The 26,969-nt window shown below is 37.7% G+C and overlaps 1 protein-coding gene across 7 annotated transcripts in view; it reads left to right on the forward strand.

Moving 5' to 3' along the window:
- The window catches only part of CNKSR2 (connector enhancer of kinase suppressor of Ras 2), a 205,531-nt gene that overhangs the window by 147,082 nt on the left and 31,480 nt on the right, over positions 1–26,969 (forward strand). For all 7 annotated transcript variants that reach the window (XM_077781642.1, XM_077781641.1, XM_077781643.1 and 4 more), the window contains 7 exons: positions 671–719; positions 1,624–1,796; positions 3,894–3,967; positions 6,432–6,503; positions 12,268–12,335; positions 16,875–16,975; positions 18,116–18,659. In XM_077781642.1, coding sequence (XP_077637768.1) covers positions 671–719; positions 1,624–1,796; positions 3,894–3,967; positions 6,432–6,503; positions 12,268–12,335; positions 16,875–16,975; positions 18,116–18,659 — 1,081 coding nt within the window. The remainder of the gene's footprint in view (positions 1–670; positions 720–1,623; positions 1,797–3,893; positions 3,968–6,431; positions 6,504–12,267; positions 12,336–16,874; positions 16,976–18,115; positions 18,660–26,969) is intronic.

The raw sequence follows: 26,969 nt of genomic DNA on the forward strand, positions 1-26,969 counted from the left end.
CATAGTTTTTAAACAGAAATGGTTATAAAATTCGTTAATACTTACTGATTTTATTAGTAAGCTAAGGTCTTAAATAAAGGAGCAATTTCCATCCTGTCTCATTGTCAAGGGAGTGGGTTAGTTTCTGGGAGTGAATCAGCTGAAGGGAAATACTTCCACTTAAAAACCTGGTGAAAAAAAAAAGTTCTAGTTCAGTCTTTTTACTTGGGAGACTTTTTCCCAGTTGTGATTAAGCAGAATTTACTGATGTCTTTCAGAATACTAGGCCTGGATCTGAGAAAATTGTCTGATGACCGTTGTATGAATACTTCCACACCTGCATTAGGCAGTGTGTTATTTTGCTTATTTATGTATAGATGTCAAGAATACTTTATTTAGTGCCTACATTAGAAATACATGGGCAGTGTAGCTTCATTATTGTAGTAAACAAAGAGAGATATTCCTTCTTTATTAACAGAACAAGAGGAGAGTGACTATTTTGCACAGAAACTACAGTCGGTTTGATGTGTTTTGAGGTGTTTTACAGTGTGCTTTTGCTTTACAACCTTATGAACAGGTGAACTAAAATCACCTTTTTTCTTAGGCCTTAACATAATATTTCTTTTATTATAGGTATGTGGTTGAATATGAACATTGTATTTTAACTTCTTCCATTTTGATTTTCTTGTAGACATTTCAGCAGTCTTCTCTACAGCAGAAAAGTAAAAAGAAGAACAAAGGTAAAAAATAAATTTGTTTCCATATATGGGTAGGAAGGGAATTACCAAGATTAATTGTATTGCAGTATGGGAGGAACTGTAACTTACTAGCTCCAATAAAATGCTCGGTTCAGTTGATCATGTTGAGAATGTATTAGTCCATTTCTGATGTCTCATAGTTTCCTAATGTTCCTCTACCTTCATGTATCTGCTTTTATCTTCTTTTTTGAATACTTAGACTCTAGCCTCTTTGGGGCCAGGGTTGGTTTTTCCAGCTGTGTTCAGGTAATGCCTCACTGCAGCACTTGCTCATTACCTACGCACTCAGGTAATTTATATCATAGTAAATTTTCCTCCTTTGATTTTAAAGTACAAAGGCCTTAGGAACTGTTTAGTTTCAAAAAGAGCTGCAAAGAGAGGTTTGTGAACACCTGTGAAGTACTTAAATAGTTGTGTTTGATAACCAAGTGGGAAGTACATGAATTTATATGTTGTGCGCTTTATTCTTATGGGAAATGTGTTGACAATTACAAATAAGCATTTTTCTTATTTTTAAATATCTTGCCTTTCTTTTCTCTATAGTGTCTTCTGTCTTCTCTTTCTTCTCTTTCTGTGTTGCTTTTTTCTTTTTTTTCTTTTTTTTTTTTTTTTTTTTTTGTCTTATCCATAGGATATGAGCTCTGAGGTGCTGAACATGGTTTGGTTTGATTTGCTTTGGCCTTTAAATTATGGTGGTGTGCATAAGTTTTGTGGTCAAAATAGAATGCTTGTAATAATTTTTCATGGCAATTTGAGGTTGAAATTTTTAATTAATTTTCTCAAACAGATATATAGTGCTTTCTGACTATATAGGGGACTATGTAGGTGTTTTGTTGATTTAGTGGACAAATCAAATGCTTTCACATCACCTTGTTGTCATTTTCAGCTCCTATTCCTGGTAAAAGCAAAAGACGGATCTCATGTAAAGATCTTGGTCGAGGGGACTGTGAAGGCTGGCTTTGGAAAAAGAAAGATGCCAAGAGTTATTTCTCCCAAAAATGGAAGAAGTACTGGTTTGTCTTGAAGGACACATCTCTATATTGGTATATCAATGAAGAGGTAAACATCTGTACTCATAGTCTTAAGAAATACTTTCTGTAGTTCTGTAGTCAGGATTTAGTGTGAAAACAATGCTTTCAGTGCTTATGTATGTTAATAACTTTATTCATCCAAATAATCATGCTGAAATTAATATTAACAGTTTGAAAACTTACCATGAAGGTTTTGAAATACTTGTTCCTTTCAATTCACCTTTTACTACATGGAGAAATAACAGTGTTTTCTGTGTCCTCATGACACCAGTTCAGAATAAATTTATCCTCAAACCCTTGAAAGTGAAAAGGTAATTACTTTAATCCTGTCATTCAAGCTTAGTCATGGAAGTGTAAACTTTAATGTTGTGCTGCCTGGTGTTCCTTGTTTATCTCTGCTAGGCAATTAAGGAAGATAGTTCTCTTTTCTCAGTTCTGTTCTGTTGTTTCTTCTTTGTAGCTTTTGATATGATTTCAGTGCTCATAAATGCTGAACTTAAAACACAGGAGCATCCCAGCTGAATTGTGTACAGCTTTGATTATGCAACATTTTCTGCATTGGTACACATTTATTATATCAACTTAAGCTGCAAAGCTTTTTGCCAGTGTTATGATTCCTTGATTTTTAATCCTATTAGACTCATTAGTAAATTTGCTGAGGTAAAACCATTGTTAACATCTGTATGCGCTCTGTCCTGGACTTGTTCTTTTAATCACAGCAAGCATTTGTACATAACTTTTTCAAAGTAATCCCCAACTTTTCTTCCCCTGAGTAAAGAGAAAGCAAGTTGTTCCATGGCCAGAGCTCTTGAAGCCTGTTTTCTCAGACTCATTCCATTTGTGCCTTGATCCCAGCTTCAGATCAGTAACTCTAACTCCCTCCTCTCCATTCTCCCTTCCTTGGCTACTGCAAGGTTTTCATCAGGGCAGTAATTGATGCCTACAAGAGCAGTGGTCAGTCCCAGGTCCAGGAGCAGCTCTGAGCTGTGCCGTGCTTCCCACGTGGAGGGCAGCGCTCTCAACACCTCTGTCTCCCACCCTACCCCAGCCTTCCCTGAGTTTTTCTGAGTTTTGGTTATTTCTGAGACCTCAGCACAGTGTCTGTCATCACCAGTAGAGCCAAAGGCTGGTAGGGGGTGCCTCAGTGGCAGGTGGACAGACAGGCAAACACTTTTCTTGCCAAAACTCTGTTTCTCTAGGCAGCCATTCAAAAAAGAAATAGCAAGATTATTCTAAACAGTCTTTTTGATTTTAAAATACCTGCTAATGCAGAACCAGTTACAACCCTGTACCTTCCACATAATGACTCCATCTCCAGTTTTATGTGCTGATTTGTTCCTTTTACTTGTTTTTAGGAAGGCGTATAATCATATGGACTGCATATGTAGTGTAAATAACCATTTCAACTCTTAGGAAAAGATGTATATTTGTGGAATTCCTTCACATATGTTTGTGTGTTTTCCAGCTTCATTTCTATGATCTTGTATTAATTTTGCATGCAAAGTTATGAGCAGTTAAATACTGAGTCTTGTGTTATTGATATAATAGTAGCTTAATATAAATAATGCTTTGAAACTGTGAAAAGTCAAGGGAAATTGCATAGCTGATAAAATAAACTCTGTAAAATCTTCAGAGGAGAGGGGAGGAAGGTCAGATACATTCTGAATGTTGTAGAGAGATGAAAGTAGCTAAAGAGATATCATGCCTCTTAGCTGTGATACATATAAATGATGAACAACACCCATCGAAATTGCTTTTTTTCTGTTTCTTCCACTAGGCTGCATTTCTACACTAATTAGTCCATTTTCCCCAAAAATTAACTAATTACAATAACTAATTTGACTGAATACATTTGGTCATTTTGTATAATTTCAAATGTTGGTTCAGCTGTGAAATTGTTTCAGAAAACTGGGTATTTAAAATAGTATTTTTCACCAAGGGATCTGTCTTACTACTTCAGCAGAAGTCCCAGTGACTTCTGTGGGGGGTTTGCCAGAGCAGAGCAGACAGTAGTATTCCTTTTGTAAGAAGCAGGCAAGTGAAAATATTTTTAAGTTTTCAGCATGCTGGGTTTTTTTTTTTTCTTACACTTTAGCTACAGTAATATCTGGAACTATCTTTGCAGGATGAAAAAGCAGAAGGATTCATCAGTCTACCTGAATTTAAAATTGACAGAGCCAGTGAATGCCGCAAGAAATAGTAAGCATGCTCAAAATAATGCAATGATACAACAATGAAGACAATAATGAAGTGCAAACAAAAGACAAGGTTTTCTCTTAAAACAGGGAGATAATGGGCTTTGTTGCAATTGCCATGAGGTTGTATCACAGAATAAGCTCATATAAAAAGAGCAAATTATTTTTTTCTATTTGGAGTGCCATCTTGCCCAAAGAAGGCTATTTTTTCACTTCATCGTGAACCACAGTGATTGACTAGACCAAAATTAATTATGAGCAAGAAGGCTGCCTGGCTGCTTCTGTCCCCTTATTTTCCTGGTTTTACTTTCCATTTTTTCCTTTCTTTTAGGGGTTGCTGTTATTTTTGTTTGTTTGTTGAGGGTTGGAGAGTCTTTGTGTGCTTTATACTCAATAAACAGCTTTAAGCATAATACGGAGACCATCCAAATATGAAAGTCCCCAAGTTCATGGCCAGGCATTCATATTTAATGTAACTCCAAATTATTTAGCATAATCTTAAAGTTTGCTGAGACATTATTTCAGTCCTGAGGCAGAATTAAAAAAAAGAGGATGACAGTGATTTGTTGTATTTTTGTTACATGACATAAAGGTCTCAAAGAACATTTCTTCTCACCTGTTTATGCTGCTATCCAGATTTGTACCATTGCACAAATCCATTTATTATTTAGATAAATTCAAGCATGTGTAGCAATGTGACAGGTGCATGCTCCCACAGAGATATTTTTAGAGTCATTATTGTTCAAAATTTTTTGCCTTGCCCTCTAATGATTTGCTCAGTTTTTTAAAAAAGGCTGGAATTGCTGAAATTCATGCAAAACATAATTTTCAAATGTAAAACGGTATGATCTGTGCTACCTACAGTTCAACAGAAAGCACCAACCTTGTATCAGTTGATCTGTATCTCTCTTTAGGATGAGCTGTACACTTCAAGGTGGTCTCAAAGGGTAGAAGATAAAAACTGATTTAAAAAAAAAAAGGAGACATTGGCTTGAACCTGTTGTCCTTTGTCTTTGGGCCACATGGCTAAAGTGCTTCACTGTTTCTTTTTTGTTGGCACAGCAGCATAAAGTCAACTCGTTTTTCAGAATTGCACCCTGCTTAAATTGTTTTGTTTTACTTGATTTAATGTCTATTGAATAGCAGCATATAAAATGTGGTTATTAAGATTCTTAGCTTGGGTGGAAGATGAAAGGAAAAAACCTTCTAAGAATGCAGATGAGAGATGCTGTAACAGTTTTAAGAAGTCCAGTTTTAGGTTTCAGTGAGTTGATGATGTCTTTCTAAACTGAGTAGATGTCGCTGTACATCTCTTTGACTTGCATAACACTGTTTGCTGTCATGTGTTAGAGGAATCTGTTTAGTCTCAATGTTATGTTGCCTTCTCTAGCAGTAACTTTCCTGTTATCAATTTCATTTGCCTGATTTCCAAAACATAGATGTGTGTACATCTGTATGCACACAGACACGTATATTGAAAATTGCAAGCATGATAAGCATGAAGAATGTCATTGCTATTTTTCTGAGGCACAATTGATTAGAGAGTGAGAATTATTTTATTATATTACATATGTGTGTGTGAATATACATATATATATAAAATCCATTATGTCTCAGAAAAATGGTGATGATACTCATCATGTATCATGCTTGCAGTTTTCCGTATTTTTTGGGGGGACTGTTACATTTTTTGTTTTTAAGAGACACTTTCAGGTTATTCTCAAAATGATTATTCTCTACTGTAAATTATTCATTATTTCAAATGCATTTGCTGGGGCTTCAGGTGCTTCACCATAAATCTTTATCCAACATAGTTAAAAGATTCTTTCTAGTAATTTATTTCATATTATGTATGAAATGCAGTAATTCTCTCAACCCAGTCATGTTGATTACTTTGGTGGAAAGGAGAGATGAGATGTAATTGCCCATTGCTTAGGATGACCTCATGAACACACTGTTGATTTACGACAGCTTTTCAGAAGTCAATCAGCACATCACAATTTCCTGCTCGAAATGCAGTCATTAGAGCTAAAGGTAATGTCAAAGTCATTGGGATATGAGAAATCACTAGGATTGAGAATTTTACTGTTGTATTGAATTAATTGTTTAGTGTAGTTTTCTGTTCAGAAAAAAATGACAGCTATATGTACATCAGCAAAATTACCCAATACATAAAATTATATCCTTAACTGATGAACTTTATCCACATACAGTACATTGCAGGTGATGGTTGAACAATTATTTATGCACATATGAATCAAGGATTATTTAGAAGGGTAGTTGAAGAGCACTTCAGTTGGTGAAACCTGGCACAATCCTAAAAGTTGTATGTTCATACACTGTTTTGGAGCATGCAGAAATATGAATTCATCTCATTCCTTGATTACCATGTGATCTGACTTTTTTTCAGAAAAAAAAAAAAAAAGAGTTGTGCCATTATATTTTTTAATTGTGTTTTTCCTCTACAGTGCATTCAAAGCCTGCCATCCTAAGATCAAAAGTTTTTATTTTGCTGCTGAACATCTAGATGATATGAACAGGTAAGGATATCTAGCAAAGTTCAAGGACCCATTCCATAAATGTGACACTTCTTGAAGCTACTAATAACACGGCTATAATAAATTACTTGTTAATCTAAAAACATAAGTTTAATTGCTGAGAAAATAGGTACAGAGAAACATTGTTCCTGACTGGCTTCATTATGTTAATTATTTAATTCAAAAGAATTACCTCTTCTATGATACAAAAGTTTGAAATTGTTAGAAACATGATTCCATGTTTCTAAAAAGAAATAAATACAGTGTGTGAAGCAACATCCAAACACAATTTCAGAATTCCAGATTTCTGGTTTTGGTTATGTGGCACCTGCAAAGGTGAGATATCTCTAACTGCTTCCTTACATACTCCCAAACACATGAGGCTTCCTCTGGGAGTCCTTCTGTTTCTTGTCCTGAACGGAGTAAGAATTTGGAGAAAGATTTAAAGCAGTCACTGGTTTTCTTATGCCAGTCTTGAAAAAGGAGTGGAGGTTCCAAGTAATGAATTTTGCAGATTCCCTCTACTTCCATGAACTTGGAAGTCAAATTTTGGTTGTGTTGAATTTGATGGGGGAAAATGTCAGCATTTAAAAATAAACAAAAAACCAAGTACTAAAGTATTAGTTCTTTGAGTATTAAATTTTACTGTATCTCTTCTTGGCCACTTGTGAAATTTTTCAGAAAAATGATTGAGACTTCAGCACAAAATAAACACAATTCCTCTTAATTCATTTGAATGGTAAATTAGAACATGACTTCCTTGTTTATTCAGATATTAGGGGGATTATTTCATTTATTTCACAATATAAACTGACATTAATTCAGTTCAAAATATTACGCCATTTTCATCAAATGACAGAGGACACAAACAAAAATCTATTATTGCAACCTGAGAATTGTTCTGTCTTGGATAATGTCTGTTGATATCCTCGCTGACCAGAGCTTTTTTTCAAAACAGAGGAAAAAGATAAAACTGAATCAATAAAACTTAACATGGTTTAATTTCTCCTGTGAGTACTAGATTCAATTACCTGGCAGAGCACCTTCAGGATACTGCCAGTTCATTGCAGATAATATTTGGGTGGAAAGCCATGCTGATACTATACTGTGCCTTTAGAAATTAACAGTTTTTCAGAAGTTTGTGCATGACTGAGGCTCATTTCAAAAGTCTCTTCACACTTAGAAAACTTTAAACCTTTTTATTTGTTTGTGAAGTTTTAGGCTTGCCTTTCCATGATAATTCTGTCACGCCAGTCACTCAAAATGCAGTTTGTTCCACAACAAACACAATAATGGCTTGGTCAATATTCAACGTATCCTGAACAACAGCAGTAGCTGAATCATTTCTGTCAGCAGGTCCTCACTCCGTATGACAAGGCACCTTCCTTTTAAGGATAGAAATTTATATATTTTTTCAGTAAACAGAAAGCAGCAGCAAATGTGTAGCAATATTTTTAAAATATATTGCGCAGTATAAAACCGGAAATTAAAATATTTTTATCTTCCCACCACAAATAGTCTTTTTATCATATTTTGAAATTAGTGCTTATTAATTCCTTTAGAATGAGCTTGACAAAGTTTGGATCTGAGTTATACACATGTAAATTCAAACTCTGTCAGGGTCTGTGGAATTACTTGAAATTCTTATATTTGAGTTGCCGTCAGAGTCTCACCAAATAATTTTATTTTTTTCTCTTTGTTTAATGTTTTAGAAAAATTAGTTCACTTTCTCAAATATTAGATTAACTCAATAGATGGGAAAAAGTGACTGAAAAATAGTCTTTCAAATGCAGGGATATTAAAATACTTCCTTTCTAAAAGTATTCTGAGGCGTAGATGAAGTAAAACATGGCATGAAATTATGAAGTTAAATTAATTATCTTTTGATGATTTTATGGGTTTTTTGTCAAGTTTCTGACATAAATTCTAGTTATCAGTTTTGTTTATATTTGAACTAGAAGAAACAGCAGTAGAAAACTGCTAATACATAGAATGACTGAAAATTCAAAATAGCTCAATTCCTTCATCCCTTGTATGAAATGATTCAGTTGTTTATATTTTAAAAATGTTTGCCAGCTATGAAGTTTTTGTTTGTGTGTATCTACTCACATAAAATGGGTATTTTAATCTCAGGTAATTCTGTCACTATTCAAATTTTCTTACTACTTTTATGACTGTGCCACACCATGGTGCTGGTAAGGAGTCTGGGGAGGTATAATCACTAAATTTTTTTGCTGTGGCATCTGAAGTCCCTTTAGTCTATATGGTAACACCAGAAAAATGTTCTTTTTACCTATTAGCATGCTTTTTCTATGTGAAAAGAAGCACAGAAACATCCTTTATAGATGCAAAGTACTTTTTTTCTAGGGTAAATGTGTGGTCATGGAAACGTGTTGCTTGGAAATTCATTGTTATTTGCTTCACTCTGGTTAAACTGCATTCAGGTATTCATAGACACTCTAAGGTATCCAAATTCCCATGCATCAAGTTCATCCTATAGCCTTGAGTTTCATGATTAAGGAGAATTTGACATCCTGCTTTGACTAAAAGTATTGCATCTCCTGAATGTGACATAAGGTAGAGAAATGTTTTCTACTAGTCTGTGAGAGTACTGTGCATCCTTCCTTGCAGAAGTTACTGGCATTCAGAAAGTCAGGGGGTTTTAATCCTGTTCTATGTGTCATAAAACTGTTTTAATTAAATACTGATAAGAAATGAATGTGCTGTTCTCAAAAAGAAAAAAAAAAAGAAAAAAGGAAACCTGAATGACTATTGCAGTTAGCACTGCAGTTACCAGTGACATTGTATTTATTGTTATACCTAGAAAACAGATTTTAGAATTGTCACCAAAAAAATTGTGCATGAAGCTGCATTTGCTCTAAAGAAGCAGTATTTTCTTGGCCTCTTGCCCTCCAAATGTTACAGTGCCTACCAGGACACACAAACTGAAGGGAAGAAAGATAGAAATCTTCCCATGTGCTAGGGCTTTGTATCTATTAATATGCATATTAAGAAATATTTGTGTAGCTGTATGATTGGAACTTTTGTCCCCAGTGCATTGTAACCCAGGCATGTATTACTCCTATTCCATTCTGCAGGAAATCTGTAAGTTTCCTCTTTGATACAAGTCTAGTGTGTTGGATTTCTCCTACAATTCTAACTTGAACAAACCAGAACTCTGGCCATGCTTTATTAAAATAATACTGATTCCCCAACCCTATCTGAAGAAGCTTTAGCAGCCACATATCATAAAATATGCAGAAGAAGTCAATACCATTCCTTTAGTTTCCAGACTGGCAAACTGCTCAGAAGCTGTGGTTTTTCACAGTGTACAACCACATCAGTGGTTGCAGCCACCTTCTGCTTCACCCCACAGGCACTGCAGGTCATAGTCCAAACCTCAGCACAGATCATGACCTGCAGAAATTCATTAAAGGTGAAGTAAGCCTGCTCTATCTCTAGAGAGTGAGAGAATGCTACACATTTCCTGGGGTCTCATTAGATTTTACTTTTCAGGAAATAATGCTTTTCTGGAAACCATCATCTGTCATCTCTGTAAGCAGCATCAATTGGCTGTCAGTTCATTAATTTAATTGGTTACCTCAATAATAAGCAAACTTACCAGGAAATGCTATCTCATGTTAATGACAGAATGAAGGACAGGAGAAGCCTTATAACTCAATTGTCTAATGCTTTGTGGTTAGCAGCCCTGCCCAGTGGGGATCATAGGTGGCTGTTCCCTTCTGGCAGTGCAGGTGAGGGTGGTAAACCGGGAGTTGAACTGGGAATGTGAAACCCTGAATTAGGTGAGAGGCAAGCAAAGCACCATCCCCAGTGTCTGCTGTGCCATTTGACAGAGCAGATGCTTGTCATCTTGTGCTGCTTTACCCTTTGGGCACAGACAAGTCTGTGGCCTTTGTTGGTCCCTCTGCAGCACGGGGCTGGAGTGCTTTGGGTGAGATCCCTGCCTCTGTGCCTCTGATTTGAGCTGGCAGAGCTGGCTCAGCTGGCAGCTGAACTTTATTCCTCAAAGCAGGTCTTCATATATCAAGAATGTGAGCCTAAAATATGGCTTTGTAGTGGATCATCTTTTGGCTTTGAAGGTTGGACATCATTGTCTGAGATAAGGTTTATTGAATTTCTGTTCCTGTATGCTGCTTGTTTTTACAGCTGTATGGCACTTCCTAACCATTACAACTCAAATTCTAGTGTCCTCTTCAGCTTCCCTATTCTTCTGTCAGAAATCTTGATTGTATGGTAACTTGAAGTATTCTACAATCACTTCAGGAGCAAATCCCTAGTTTTATTCCTAATGTGTAATGATTAGCATTAGCATGGTTTACAGATCAAATATGTGGTCACTGTTTGTGCAAAGACAGTGACAGTGAGTGGAAAATGTCCCTGCCCATGCCAGGAGGATTTGTAACTACAAGATTGTTAAGATCCTTCCAGCCTAAAGCATTCTGTAGTTTTCTGACTCCATGATGACAGGAGTTAATTTCTAGGAAAGCAACGGTATTTTATGATTTGATGCTTGCCCTGCACTGCAATAGTTGAAGACAGGCATGCAGGAGACATTACAAAGGTATGTCCTCTGCCAGACAAACATCCTGTTTCTGTGCATGTATGCAAACAAAACCCATCAGGCACAGGTTTCTGAAATGGGGGTTTCCCATTCTTGAAGAAAACTCAAACCTGACTGGACTTGTCTTTCTGTATACCCTAGCAGTTAAATTGCAAGCCAGTAGGTTGGCAAACCAGGCCTGTCAAATTCTGACTATGGGATGACTGGAGCAAGTAATTCCAGGTTTACCATGGAATGGACAACACGGGAGATTGCCATGGTGGTTTAAAGCCTCGTTGATGAAGGACCTGATTCAGTGTAAGCATTTGGCTGATGAATACACTGAGAGCCCCATGGGGGAAGAGCACAGGTTGAAACTGCCCTGCTACAGACAGTTCAGTGTATGCTTGGCAGTGACAGCCCTACTAGAAGAGAGCAGCAATAGCTGATTTGCTTTTTGGTTTGGGTTTTTGGGGTTTTATTTTTTTGTGTTTGGGTGCTGGGATTTTTTATATGGTTTTGTTTGGGCTTTTTTCTTAATTTGTGCAGTTTATGGAAGCACTTTTTCAATGCTAAATTGAGATTAAAGCCTTAGATGTGAATTGTATTGAAGCAACTGTCTTTTTCCCTGCATTTCTCTGACACAAACACAAAAGTGAATTCTGATATGCCTCCTTCTCTTTGTACACAGCACTGTAGGTAAGCTCTAAAATAAAATGGCATAATTAAACCACAATGTCTGTTTGGGAGTGAACCTGTTCTTTTTACTGCTGTTTTCTGCTCTGTTCCCTCTGCTAAGTTGCCAATTCAGGCCTTAAAATATTGCTTAAATCTCTGAAAAGTGGTATTTATTCTTAAGAAATCAGAACAGCAGGAGTATTTGTGCGATGGCATATCTGTGAGCAGGAGACTTAACAGCTCTTTGATTATCTCTAAATCCTTTATTTTACAGATGTTTGACATCATCATACATGGTTTTCCATTTGAAATAAAATTCTTGCTGTGAAAACAGTTTGTTCAACAGCAAAATCATAGATCTTTGGAGACTCCCTGAATAAGAGTATCAAAGAGAACAGCTGTCTGATATGAAAAATAACATTGTCCTTAATCTCCTTCAGATGCTTCTAGCTTTGTTTTTGCTTGAAATGCACGCAAAATTAAGAGGCTGGATCGGTATCACTGCTTTTTTTAATATTATTTCAGATGGCTCAACAGAATTAACATGCTTGCTGCTGGCTATGCAGAAAGAGAGAGGATCAAACAAGAGCAAGGTAATGTGTTGTTATTTCGGTTTCTTCTGTCAGCTCTTATCACAGGTTCATCTATTCTCTTTCCCCTGCTGTGTATCAGGCCTCATTCTTGTCATCCGAAAACAAATCACATATGAGTATTGCTGTTATTGCTTTAGAGAATTCCTTCTCTGTCAAGAGTTCTGACTAATTCCTTCAGACTCTGATCTGCAGACACTTCTGAGATTATTTCTGAGAAGGTTGCAAAAGGTAGCTAAAAAAGCAGATATACTGCCAGTAAGCTCCACTATATGATATCAAGGAATCTGTGTCCCTTATCAGAAGAAAGTTAAGAATCTGTAGGCTAAAAAAAAAAATTTAAACATTGCATTTGTGTTTGAATTCACAGAGGGCAGGAGTTCATGGAATTATTCTTGGGAACAAAACCACTTTTCTAAAGCCTGTTGAGACAATTGGATTTACTCTAAGGACTTTAATTTTAAGGCTACTTAAATTTCATTATTCCTGCTGGTTTTACTGTATTGTAGTGTGTGCTACAGCCTTGTTAGCATTTCATTTGGAGTTGTAGGCTTACATTTTATGTGTTTATTTTTTATGCCTAATATTTAATGGGTTAAAAAAGCAGCATATATAAAATAATGTGTCAATTTTCTTTGAACTGTTGCAGCAGAAATTCTATTTGCACACAGAAAAAAGAAAGGGTCAGTCCATTGGTGTTACGGAGGTTGTTTCTTAGAATTGCCAGTGATATGGATGCACAGAAGGGTTCCTATCCAAGTATCTGCTTTGACAAGCAGATAGGTTTTGAATTCATGCTCTTTTTAACATATGTACCCAGCAGCAGGCACCAGAAAATTGCCGTGGTCATGATGATCCAGAGCTTATCCAGATGCCTTTCTGCTCAGTTAAAACCTCAGTTTTTAATTCTGTGGCTCTGAAGGCTTCATTAGAAAGATTTTGGGATTTGGGCCAAAAAACTCAGGTCATTTCAGGCCCTCTGCATTTACACAACCTGGAGTACCCAGCAGCACCATGCTCACTGTTCTTCAGTCATGTTCTCAGTGCCTCACCAGACCTGGAAATAAGTTTGGAAATCCGTATTTCCTAAGCATCACTACAGTAACCTGTTTGAAAGAACCTGTGTACCATCTGTTGTCACTGCTTGAAGAGGCTGTGAACAAACTGAATCTCAGAGTCTTCAAGGAAATCCTCTATTTTGGCATTCAAAGCCAAATTACAATTTTTATTGACAGCAGGTTGGCACTAGAATTACAATGCCATGTGGGGCAGTAAGTGAAAAGGTGTATGTTATGCTAATGTTGTCCAAGTGCACATTTACACACATGATACACCTTTCAAAATCCAGATGGACGTGGAGAAATATTTTTACTACTAAGAAATCACTGAGTAATAAAATAGCAGATGATCCAGATAGACATGAGATGATGTGCAATAAAGCTTATTATTAAAATGTCTCCCTATTGAAGATAATCAGTGAAACCCCACTGACTATGCAGATTATATCCCAGGCACTGACAGAGTTCGTTATTACCACTCTAACACCATTCACTCATGTTGATTTGTTGTAGGCAGGTAGGTAGAACTGTACCCTCTTTGTGTTGCTTAGTTGTGTTTCATGTGGGAGGCAGATCCTCCCCTCTCTGCTCTACACTGTTTTAATGCCTCTGCTGATTTTCCTTGGCTCCCAACACAAGGGCTGTTACACAGCTCAATAGTGCCCCTAATTAGCAAAGGCATCAAGTTTGCAAAGTAAAACCTCTCTATCACTTTGAGCATTTTTGCAATTATAGAAACTGTGAAGCTGGAATTTTCTATATTCAGTGACTGTATCAATTGTCATCTGTATATTTGATTTGACAAAAGCTCTTTTATTTCTGTGTGGTTCAGCCCTTTGCAGCAAAGCTTTTTAATACCTCTGAAACAATTCAACAGGAGTTGTCAAATCTGTCTCAATTAAGAGTTGAATGGTTCTGAATCTAAAGTTCATAAATACATTTCAAGAGCTTCAGAGATGCACGAATCATCGAATTGTGGGTGTACTGCTGAATAAAATGTTACATTCTGTACAGAACAGTTTTACAAAAATACCTTCAACTTTTCATCTGAAATACAATGCATGTTAGCAATACATCAAGGGACTTCCTTGGTTGGAGAAGTTATATACTTTCCAGTCACATAAATCAGAAAGGAAAGATCCCTAGTTTATATAAATAGAGTATATTTATTCAGGAAATGGCAGGTCAGTGTTGGTTTGTGTATAATATATTCAGTCTGTTAGTCATTGAGAAAACTTACAAAATATGCCTGATGCATAGAGCTTGTCCATCACCGAATTGGATAAATCTACAGAGAGAAGTACAGCAGATGTTTCATGGCATCATACATGTTTTAGATGGACTATAATGAGTCAGTTGCTAAAAGCAGACCATTTATAAAAATTGGTGGGAGACCATTTTCATATATTTTATCTGAAAATTGACCCCTGTTACTGCAGAAATTTTCAAGACAAGCTATAGGCTGCCAACAGAATTCTCTGTCTGAGGTAAGGTGTGCAAAAGCATCATCCTACAGCGTTCTCTTGTATGTGGATTTGACAGCAAGAACACCTTCATATTTTTAGCCAAAATTGGAACCTGCACTGAGACTGCTAAATTTTGCTTTCGGAATAAACAGTTGAGCTCCAAGTCTGCAGAAATGTCACTGAACAATGCAGTTCTGACAGGTCTCTCACCACACAGCAGACCATTAGGTTTTGCTGCAATAGGAACAAACATGCCTACATGCCAAAATTTTCAACTGTTTTAAGTTGCTGGAAACAAGTTTTCATAAAACTAGGATTTATTTAGAAAAAGAGTTTTCACTGATTTAGTTTTTCATTCACCAGAAAATAATTATTTGCAGATGTCTAGAGACATAACTGTTAAGATTTCTTTTTATTTTGTAGTCATGAAAATTTTATTTATGCAACTTATTTATTATACTGTCTAAAGAGCAAGTCTCAGCTATAAGCTTGCAGGAAGGAAATGAAAAGGCTTGGAGTAAAAACAGAATTGCTATTGTGTGGAAAAACTGAATAGATAAATAAGGCTATCCCCACCAATACTAAAATCTAAAAAAATACAAAACTATAGAGATTCCTGTTTCAAGATTCTGTAATTTAAAGGTAAGTTTATGTTTTAAGTCTTGAATAAGATTAAATATGGTAGATTTTTGATCATAGCATACAGTAATTGTAAGAAAAAATCATTAAAGACAAAATTACATGTTGTGCCAGCTCGGATTTTTAGTTTAGATCATTTGTGAAGCAGTAATCAATCATTTTCTCCTTATCTATCAAAGGAAGAGTAGTAAATGATGCACTTAGTTAAACTCTTGAGGTGAAGTGAAAATTGCCTGTGAATAATCTGTAAGCAGTCTGAGCTGTAGTGTCCTGTTGTACAATGATTTACCCAAGTACTGGAAGGTAATACAGTCAGAAATGAAGTGACAACAGAAATGTTTGCGTAAGTCTTACAATGTGCAAAAATGTTAAGAGTTGTCTGTCTTGAACCAAGTTAGCAGTTAACTAGGGGATTTTATTTCAGAGAATATTAAGGTTCAGTGTCCTTTTAGTTAGATGCTGTTCTCCTTCAAAAAATCTTTGTAAAAGAATAAATTCATTTGTAGTATATTCTTCTATGTGTTTTCTCTTTTGAAATAAGCTTGGCCAAGGCTTGATTTCCTGAAAAAATTAAATGCTGTGGCCCATTTAATTTAACCCACAAAATCTGTATCCTTTATATTTTCTCATCCTTCTTTTTGAACTGTGTTCTTAAATGTCATTGTCATATTTTTCCTTACCATATCACCTTTATGGTTTTGCATGGACAACAGGGCAGCAGCTGTTTTATGATGCAGATACGTGATAAAAAGTTTTTCTGTCTTGCCTCAAATACAGCTGTTTGTTATTAAAAATTGAATTGAAAAACATGTCTAAATGGTAGAATATAATGGAGAAAATGGGTAGAAAAATAGCACTGATTATTCATGGGTGCAATAACTCTTATCTGTTTGATTTGCCAGTTGATTAAATACATTTGTTGATGTTATTTGCAGACTTTATCAAAGCTATTTTTTTAATCATTTCTGTTCAAAGATATTTCTGTATTTTTCAGCCAATACATGCCCAATCATAATTATTTTTGTGGCGGTATAAATATTTGAAAGTCTGATACATGTGTTAAGAGTATCCTATATGCCTGTTGCATTTTAAGATGTGCACAAGGGTAAAATTTGTGTCTCATTTTCAGGTTGTTGTCCATAGCTCTATAATAGGACATTAGGTTTAGCATACTCCACAATATTTAGAATTTTCCCTCTTTAGATTAAGACAATTCCAAGTTGCAGCAGCTAACACTGACAGCATCACCATTCTGGTATTTCACTGCCAGTAATACTAAAGGAGGAATTTAATGTTGCTTTTGTGAAAGCAAATCTCTGATACAAAACTGCATCAAAATGTGTTGGCAGTTTTTGACCTGATCCTTGTGTGACTTGCAGATTACTGGAGTGAGAGTGACAAGGAGGAGGCTGACACTCCATCAACACCGAAGCAGGACAGCCCCCCGCCCCCGTACGACACGTACCCACGGCCACCTTCGGTGAGTCCCCTGCAGCTGTCCCCAGGAACGTGTGCCCGAAGTGCCACCTCTGCCTGCTCTCCTGCCCAGGGTGGCACCCAAACATGTGTTCTTTAGTCGGTGCTTGACTTAAGGCATTGGTTAAGCAACACCAATGGCCACCATTGCTCTTTCCACTGGTTTGTAGAGAGCACGGATTTATAATCCCACTTGTTGTACAAAATAGAGTAAGTTACAGAAGTCATTCTTCTTGTTTTTCATTCATGATGGACAGCTACTCATCCATGCAATCCTTCACCACCCCCTTATCGACTTTCTGAGAGAATGTTATTACCTCAGGAACAACACAGACTCTTCTATAAGGCTCCAGCAGTTGTGCTGTGAAGCATTACAGTAACAAATTACACTTGAATTTCCAGAGAAAATGCCAGCATAAAAATGTTCTGTCATGTATTGGAAACAGCAACACCAGCTGTTCTCTTATTGTGAAAAAGTAGGTTTCTCTTATAGAAACATATAAATTAGAAAAAAAGGGGAGTTTGGTTTTTATTTTTCTTGAAGCATTTGTTGATATAAAACCTTATTATAGACCTCTAACTTACTCTCCACTGGAAGTTTTAACTTCCATCTCTGCATACTCAGTGTTAACTAATACATCTTACTTCAATATGGGTTTTGGAATGAACAATGGGGAAATTCAGAGGAAAGAGAACATTCATGATGTTTAATTTAAAGGCAGCACTTTATCTTACAAAATTATAGATCTTTGAATGACAGTGCTGAAGCACTGCAAGCGTGATTCCAAAGAAAAGCAAAATAGGATAACAGGCATTTGGATAGCATTTTTAAGGTTTTGAATGAGGTACATCTTTTCTATGTCTTCCATAGTGCCATATTTTGCAACATTTCTGCAAATTTTCATGGCTTATTTTATGGATTAAGTGACATAGTAAAGATACTTACTATGAATAACTATCAGTACTTGGCCAACAGGTGTGACATACAGCCATGGGTATGCGTTAAAATTAGGATCAGGACAGGTTAATTAGGTAAGTTTGCAACTTATTAATGAACCGGGTGCCATGGCTGACAGTGGCAGGTTATGACTAGCGTCAGGTCTAGCGGCGTTGACCCGAAGGTTGCGCGTTGTTGTCGTTGCAGATGAGCTGCACGAGCCCCTACGTGGAGCCCAAGCACAGCCGCCTGTCGTCCACGGAGACGTCGCAGTCGCAGTCGTCCCACGAGGAGTTCCGCCCGGAGGTGGCGGGGAGCGCCACCGAGTCCCCGGTGCGCAAGACGGCGAGCCAGCGGCGCTCCTGGCAGGACCTCATCGAGACGCCGCTCACGAGCTCGGGACTGCACTACCTGCAGACGCTGCCGCTGGAGGACTCCGTGTTCTCCGAGGTGGCCGTGGTGTCCCCCGAGCACCGGCGGCAGTCCACCTTGCCCACCCAGAAGTGCCACCTGCAAGACCACTACGGCCCCTTCCCCCTGGTGGAGGGCGAGCGGATGCAAGTGCTGAACGGGAATGGGGGAAAGCCCCGAAGTTTCACTCTGCCTCGGGACAGCGGCTTCAACCACTGCTGCCAGAGCCTCTCAGTCGGCGCTGCCGACCACCACGAAGAAGCACAGCAGAAGGAGGAGGAGGAGGAGGAGGAAGAGGAAGCGGAAGGCAAAGCGGCAGAAGAAAACCAGGAAGATAAAAGTAAGTATGGAATATTTCTGTGGCTTTTCAAGTGTCCTGTTTGTGTAATGTGGAGGTTGTTTTTCCTTTTTCCTATCAAAAATCCCCAACAGTCTTTCAACATCCCCCATGTTTTACCAGGTCCCCCTTGTTGCACACCTCTTTGGTCTGCCTTATGTATGAGGCCTAATAACCAGAGTGCTGCATGGCATCTCATGATCACCAGACATTTCCCTGTAGGCTGGTCACCAGTCACCTACTAGCAATCCTTAGAATAAATGGATTTTGCTTCCATGCTTTCTTCACATTTACACTTGCACAGTGTCCTCCTCCACTGACACGTGTGTTCAAGGGACATACTTGTTAAGATTTCCAGCCAACCCCATCTGAGCTGTGAAAACCTCTTGGTAAATCCTGGAGTGCAGAGTCAGGCTGTGATTATGCAGTATCCAGGCAGGCAGGTCACAAGACATCCCAAAATCTGTAAGAAGTTGAAAAAGAGAAGGTATTTTACTCAGTATTTTACCCAGTTCCTTACTGTGATTTATAAAGAAAGAAATTCAAAAAGCATTTCAAACAAACAAACAAAAAAATATAGAGAAAACTGTGACCAGTGAGGCTTAAAAAAATCTTACTGCTGAGTAACTGTCAGTTACATGGCACATAAACTCCATAGATATTGGTGCTACTTATCAAACATAATCCAAATAACCAGGAATTAGAGAAGGTCCCTGCCATTCCTGAACATGTAAACACATTTTTGTGTCTGTTTCATGCTCTGTCCTTCGCTGTCATTTGTGGAGCTTCTCAGCATGTGCTGCTAGCAACGTTGAGTCCACACCCAGTTTGTAGGGTCAATCAGTGAAACTGATTTGTGGGGTTGCACTGCAATTAAGTTATCAGAAGTGGCAAAGAAGGCAGGATAGCCCTTGAGCTCTCCAAGGGTCTCTGCTATCTGTTCCTTCAAATTCAGCTTTTTCACTGCAGTAAAGAAGTACAAAAAGAGAGGAAAGGGTAATGAAAGCTTTGTATGATTAACTACCTACCTAAGTTGATTCATTAAAGTTAGCACCTTTGTTGAGCATTAAAATTCAGGTGGATGTTATTTAGTACACTTGAGAGAGATCAAAAGTTGCCCTTATGCATTAGGCATTACCTTCTTTTAAACATCTCCAATTCTATATTTTCTTCTGCTGCTTTGAGAAAACAGTGGTTTCTTTTGCAGAAATTAATTTTGATGTCATTAAAAGTTTAAAAAAGCACTATTTCAATTGTGTTCATGCATGATGCTTTGCAAAAAAACGGGTACATTTATTAGGGTGGTATTAGATTCTTACTGACTGTGAAATGAAGGTATCTAATTAACAGGGTTAAATTTCATCAACCATGCAGCACATTTTGTCCTATTTTTAGCCTTAAGATTTGGTTTTCAAATGGGTTTTTACTGATAGAAATGTAAAAATATTTTTTTAAAAGTCCTTACTGAAAATGGAAAGGGTCAAAGAGACTTTTCTGGCTTTTACTGGCTTTGCTGTGCTGTTTGGGCACTACTTACAGATACTGTTGCAAGGTCGAAGGGGTTTTTTGGTGTTTTAAATCTCAATTTCAATGCCTTTGTGTACCTGATTGTAGCATTTTATAGCCTGCTAATTACTAGTGAAAGGCTAGCACTTGATGTAATGGACTTGGGCTTTTCTCCATCCTTCTTTTCTATTTCCAGAAAAGGAGAACAAAGGTGTAATTTTTGAAGTGGTCTCTATGTATACATATGCTTATATTTTTTTATTTGAATTAGGAGGTTTCCTTGTCTGAGGCTTTAACAGGAGATTATTTTTGAGACATTGATAACCAGCTAGACAGGTTAAGTGCTATTAATGAGTTGTTGACCTTGAAATTATAAAACCAGAAGTAAAATACTGTCTTGTCTGTTGCAAAGTTTAAGTGTTGAATTGCTTGTTGCTATGACTGCAATATTCTGTTTGCAACACTGACTTTTTCCAGTGCCCTTACCAGTAAAAGGCATGAGGATTTCCTGCAAGTGGTATTCTTAAGTGCAAAATCCAGTTTCTGAGTTGAGAGATTTGCTTACATCTGCTAAGTCACTAACGTGATGGGTGACCTTGTATGTGCTACCTCACTGCCTCCTTCACTTCCATTGCTCTGGGAGAATGAAACATTGCAACTGGCTGGAGAAAGGAAAGCCTCTCTCTTTCAGAAATGTTTTAACCTCACGTTGAATGTTCCCTCATGTGGTATCAGAATCTTTTAAATATATTTATTTGCCTTACATGTTTGTGATGCTGACACAGTGCTGGGCTCTTGGATGATTATTTGTGTTCTTGTGTGTATTTGTGTGTGTTTTAAAGCTTAATCATTCCTATTGCTCTGTGTGCGAGACAAGAATGCAGCTCCTTTGCTGTTGTCAGATGTCATTGCCAAAAGTTTGTTTTCTCAGCTTTCTGGTTTTACATTCTCACTTTTAGAGTTACATGAATTTAAATTAAATAGTAAAATGCAATCCTGTTTCTTCCAACTTCTCTTGCAGAATTGTTTTCAAATAACTGCAACACAAACTAGGAGCTCCACACTTTTTTCAGATGCTGTCTCTAGCTGCTATAATTTAACATAGTTCTGTTGACTTTGTACTAAAGTTACACTGATTTGCAACAATTAAACATCTTCTCTCAGTCAGTCACCATTTTATGTCTTAAATAGATATTTCAAGGCTTTACTGACCCTGAAAATAGTTCTGTGTATCAACTCTGCTACAATGCCTAGATATATATGACAGATTGAAAATATGGGTTGTCCTTTCCTGTGTTTATCTGTCAGGACCTACCTTTGTTGTGTGTTAAGGTGCATATTTTTGTCCTGTTATATCACATTAACAGTGCACTGCTAATCCTTAATGGATTGTTTTATTTCCCAAATGACTTTTGTGTAAATCATGTAGATGTTTCATACTGACACCATCTTGTAATGGTCACTTGCTTTGTAATTGAAGAGGATTCTCTTGTGGGATATTTAAGCTTTTCCATGTGTTTGCTCCTGACTATGCAAATGGCAAACCACGTTCCACGTTCAGACCTGCAGCACCAAACATGCCCCTTGCTGTGCTGTTCAGAGGCAGCCTGAACACAGAGAGAGGTTGGAGGCTGTGGCACAGTGTTTGCATTTCTGTGATTCAGTTGTGAAGGAAGAGTTGGGCCTTCTCAGGTTTGTTTTCTGCTAGTGGGAGGTAGTAGAAGGAGACAGCAGCGTATCATGACACTGTCACCCTCTTCCCCTCTGGCCCCACCTCAGTCTGCACTCTCTGTTTCGGCAGATTCTGCCACTGACTGCAAAGAATACTTCTACAGAGACTACTTCCAGGTTTTGTCCCAGGAAAGCTTGTTTCATTTTTTGCTTTATTTTTTTAAAATTATCATTGGTGGTGGTTCCTTCATTTTCAAAGACTTCTCTGGTTTGTGCATTACTAATGTCAGCATCTAAAAGAAGTACATAACTAGCTCTCTGCAGGGTATATCTGGCTGTTGATCCTGTCAACTTAGTTGCAGAAAAACCTGCATCTTTTTTGCATACTCCCTGAAAAAGTCTTTGGAGAACAGCCGTGTCTGGGGGAATCCCAGGTGCTGTCATCTGCCCAGGGACTGCTGGGACAGGAGCTCTGCTGCTGGCTCCGTGTGCTGCAGCACTGGCTGGGCTAATGCTGGCACACTTTCCAGAGAGCTCACACCTGGGACCTGCAACAGTGTGCAAGGCAGTTTTCTACTATGCCGGCTGTATAAAAATTTATTCTATGCTGGCTCCATAAAAATTTATTCAGGGAACATGGATAGAAAAGCACTGATGTCTGTGTTGGAGTTTGAAAAGGTATTTGCAGCAGGAAGAAATCACTTAGATTGTCTTCGCAGTGTTAAATTCCATTTCCTTCTGTGTTGTTTCTTGCCTCTTTGTTCTGCAAGTTTTCAGTTCTTTTTCTGCACTCTTAATGCAATCATTCTTCCTGACATGTGTTTAAGGACTTTTTTGTTGCTACCCCATTATTGTAATTTTGGATAATACCTTCTATATATCATGGACAGCTGTAACAAAATCTCATATAAATTCTAATAAATTACTGGCTGCCCTTCTGGGGCAATTAATGGCTGAGAGCTGCTTGTTTGCTGCACTGGTTTCACCCTCCAGAGTGTTTACAAGATGCTACAACCTTCCTCATGTGACTTCTGTCACCTTGGAAAGATTTCACTCTGAAGGCTGGGCAAACTCACAGGTATTCCGTGGCATTTTGCTCCATCAGCACAAGCTCTTGTGCAGTTTTGCAACATCTCCTGGCATCCCGTGCTTAGTCCACACAGTCTTGTGAATGCTACCTCAGAGGAACACAGTAGCCTCATGCTCCAGTCTCTGAAATTTGCCTTTTGACCCTAAACTACTGAAAACACTTGTCAAAGGCCAGAGCAGGAGGTAACCTTGGCATTTAGCAGCTCTGAGAGATGTCCAGTCCCTGTGGAGGGTTTCAGGAAAGCTCACCTTTATGTCAGGGAGGGCTGGTCACTGAAAGAGGTATCAAATGACTGTGCTGAGGTTCCAAGCCTGAGAGGTTTTCTTCTTTTATTTCCCAGTAAAAAACTACAAACTAGCCAGAGAATAAGGGAAACTAAGGACTATTTTTCCCATGTTGCAACTTCCCAGTTGCAGAATTAAATTGAAGGTGGCAGTGCTTTCACAAAATAGGACAGAGGAGCTAAAGACTCCCATGACTAGCAGCAAGAATCATGCACTGTGCCCAAGAAGGTATATACATGAGACATGGCAGCATTTGCTTTCAAGAAGGAGTTAGTACCAGTAAAAAATATACTCTGAATAAGGCCAGGTATTTCAAATTCTAAAATACAGGTCTAGGGAGACTTCCCTCTTTTTAATGAGGGGGCTGTAATGCATGTAGGTATGTCTCAGAAGGATCAATGTTTGTTAATTAAACACTGTGTTATGAAGTGGTACCCTGTGTACACTTCTAAGTCTTGCTTCTCTGCATTTTAGGTAGCGTGTCTTCACTTTGGCAGGTTTTAGGCAACAGTGAAATGTGTGAGTCAGGATGAATAACACATAAAGCCTGGATTGCACACACTGGAGTTGATGAGGATGTGTGGCTGAAATTAATAGGGCAGTTTGCTTTTCTGACAGCCTCTTTCCATTTTAGAGAGGACATCATTAGTGGTGTCCTGTTGTTTGACCACCCAGTTTTATCCTCACCAAGAGACGAGGGAGGAAGCATTAAGATACTGTATATTCCCCTCTGGAATTGATGCCTAGGGGTGTCTTAAATAAACAGAGCTATGAGAAATTGAGGTAATGTTTCACATTAGGAAGTATTCTATATGAAACTGGTGAACAGCACAAAGTGCAGCACCTTCTGAGACACTAAAGGAGGCTTTTATTCTCTTACTGCATCCACTATCAGTCCTGTACAACCAAGAGCATTTGCTAAGTCGAGTTTTTTTTATTTTTGCCTGACATCCTTCTGGGCAACACAGCCCATGCATGCTCAGACACTGGAGTAGGCTAATAAAATGTCTGCTTTTTCTGAGCTTTGTTTTTGTGATCTGATTTTTCATTCCTAATTCCCATTTGAGCCTTCCAGTGGTACCTGACTGGGCATTTGCACTCCTGTGGGCTGAAGACCATCAGCATTTTGTGCCTTCTCTACTTTTCCTATTGCCTCCAAGGCACTGTTTTTGCTGTTAACTCAGATTGAGCTTACCTAAAAGTGCTGCCTAATTATGTTCAAAAATATGACCACCTTAGATAAACAACTGGGAGTAGATATGTTCATATTTGGCATGTGCTTTAATTAAAATTTAAAATTTATAAAATAATGCTTTTTCAATTCTCATATGCAAAAACAACTCCACTGCAGAAATGAGTTTGTATTCTAAACAAAAATGATGGGATATAAAACCTCTATATCCTGATTTTAAATTTCAGTTCAAGGGGAAGATATTGCCTGCAGTGTTTGAAAGCCAAGTATTGAATCATTTACTGAGTAGCAGTTCAGAAAGCAATATGGCCTGTCAACAAAAATAAGACTAGTTTTAATTTTATGCTTGTTAGTGTTTATACATATAGATGCATTTTGCCCACAAATGTATTGTTGCCACCTTTAAAATTTTATTTGATCTCTATTGCCCATGCTGCTAAAAATACAAAGGAGAGATTAATTCCTACTTTTATTTTGGTTTTAATAGCTTTGGGTCTCATTGCCAATAAAGGTCATCTGCTTTTGCCTGAAATATATGAATTAAATTGTCTTTTTATATGCAAAAGAAGTTCACAGTAGAATTTCTTACATGGACATTCTTCCAAATTGCTTTTCTTGCTAAGTTTCCTCAATTCAGTTACTAAGTTGAGGACTGTGAATGGAGCTATGCTACTCCCTACCAGAGACCCCCTTGAAATAAGGAATATATACATGCAAGAATATATTTCTCGTGGGGCTTTTTTATGTTCTGCATTAATTCTCTCCAGGTGTTGTGTAACCAATCTATTTTGCATTTAATTTTTCCACTTCATGGTATCAGCAAGCTCTGTCTCTGCTGCTGCCCTGTCTGGGTCTGGCTGCAGAGATGTTCTCCTTGGGAAAAGTCACCCATAAATGGTAAAACATTTCACAAGCAACAGAGGGAAAACAGTCCAAGTCCTCTAGGGCTCTCTGTTTACCCCACTGCTTTCCCTTCCCAGTTTGTTGGCCTGAAAAATTTTGGTAGCAATATTAAAAATGCCCTTTTTTTGTGCTTGCTGCTTCAACTCCCTCAATTCTTAATGTGCTTTCAATTCTGAAGTTATAGTCAAATTTCCTGAGTGAAGATATGTAGATTTTTGACATTGTTTTTTGAATGAAAAGGAAAATCCAACTTTATTTTTTCATTAACCCATAATTTTCCATTGAAAAGAGAGTTTTCCTGTCCTAAAATTTAACCTTAAATTCATTTAGGTTTCATAAACATTGAAAACATGCATTTTTTTAATAATTTATATAAAACTTCTCACTTAAACCTGCTGAAAATGGTTATAAAGACGTTCTTAGATTTGACTACTGCAATTTGATTGCAATTTTTCTATGACAAAGCCATTTCTCACTGGAAGTTTTGTAGAACTGGCATAGTTTTTCTTTGAGATATAGCAGAGATTTGGCCTAATCTGAAGGTTTCTAAATGCAAAGGAAACAGAAATCTACAATAAAAAAAGTTAGGTCCCTATCATTAACATGAGAAGGTTCTTTAGAAATGTATAATTTTAAACTTGTAAAGCTAAAAAAAGATTAAACCCTTTCTATAATCAATGGCAATTAAGTCAGAAGATGATGGCATAGTACCAGTAGGACTAGGGGAACAGAGGAGTCCTAAAGTCTTTCCAGAATGTATTCATTACATCTCCAGGTGGTACCATCTGTTGTATGTGGCTCTCATGTTATTTCAAGGCAATCATTGAAACAAGGATGAACCTGAGTCAGTAGTGCTTGGAAGGACATGGGAAGAATACAGTTTTATTAAACTACTACCATGCTGGATGTCTGGAGGGTCACCATGTAAACATGCATTCTTGTTTAATTAATGTTCATCATGGGAAGCAGGATAGGATACTAAAGACTTCAGTGCAAACAGTCAACATCCTGAAAAGGCAGATTTGTTACAAAGCAAATCAGTTTAAACTATTTTTTAAAAAGAAATCCTCAGAATTTTTGGGTTTAAGATGAATATTTTCATAGAGGTCTATGCAGTCAATCTTGTAGGACAATTTTTTGTGACTTGTCCTATCATGCTAGCCTGGCCTTCTGGCTGCCTTTTCTTGCAGTCACTAGCTGCTGCTCCAGAGGGTCACTCATCTTGTGTCTAACCTGGCAGCCCTATGCAACTTCCTTGGATACCCCTGGACAGCTAAAATGGCACTAGATGCTTAATTTTTGGCATCTTTATCTCCTTACCGGTTTCCTAGACCTTTTCAGTGCAGGAGGGCAGTGTATATAGGTTAAAATCTTGGTCCCTGCAAAGACCCTGGCAAAGCTGTAAGTGTAATGTGCTTGCCTTGGAGCCAGGGAGCTGGAAATGATTTGGAAGATTATCCATTGTAAGTCTGCCATCCAAATCTGGAGTTGCCATACCGTCCAAATCTTAAACACTCCTGGTGGTGGGCATTCTTAATTCCCTCCAGACAGTGCTTTTCCTCTTTGCTGTTCTGGGAAGGAATTTTTTTTTTTTTTTCTGCTAATGGATATTGAATTGTTCCCTCTGCAATTTAAGCCCAGCATTTCCATTCCCTTATGGCACAGGA

Source organism: Lonchura striata, chromosome 2 (genome assembly GCF_046129695.1).
Source record: "Lonchura striata isolate bLonStr1 chromosome 2, bLonStr1.mat, whole genome shotgun sequence".
NCBI lineage: Eukaryota > Metazoa > Chordata > Aves > Passeriformes > Estrildidae > Lonchura > Lonchura striata.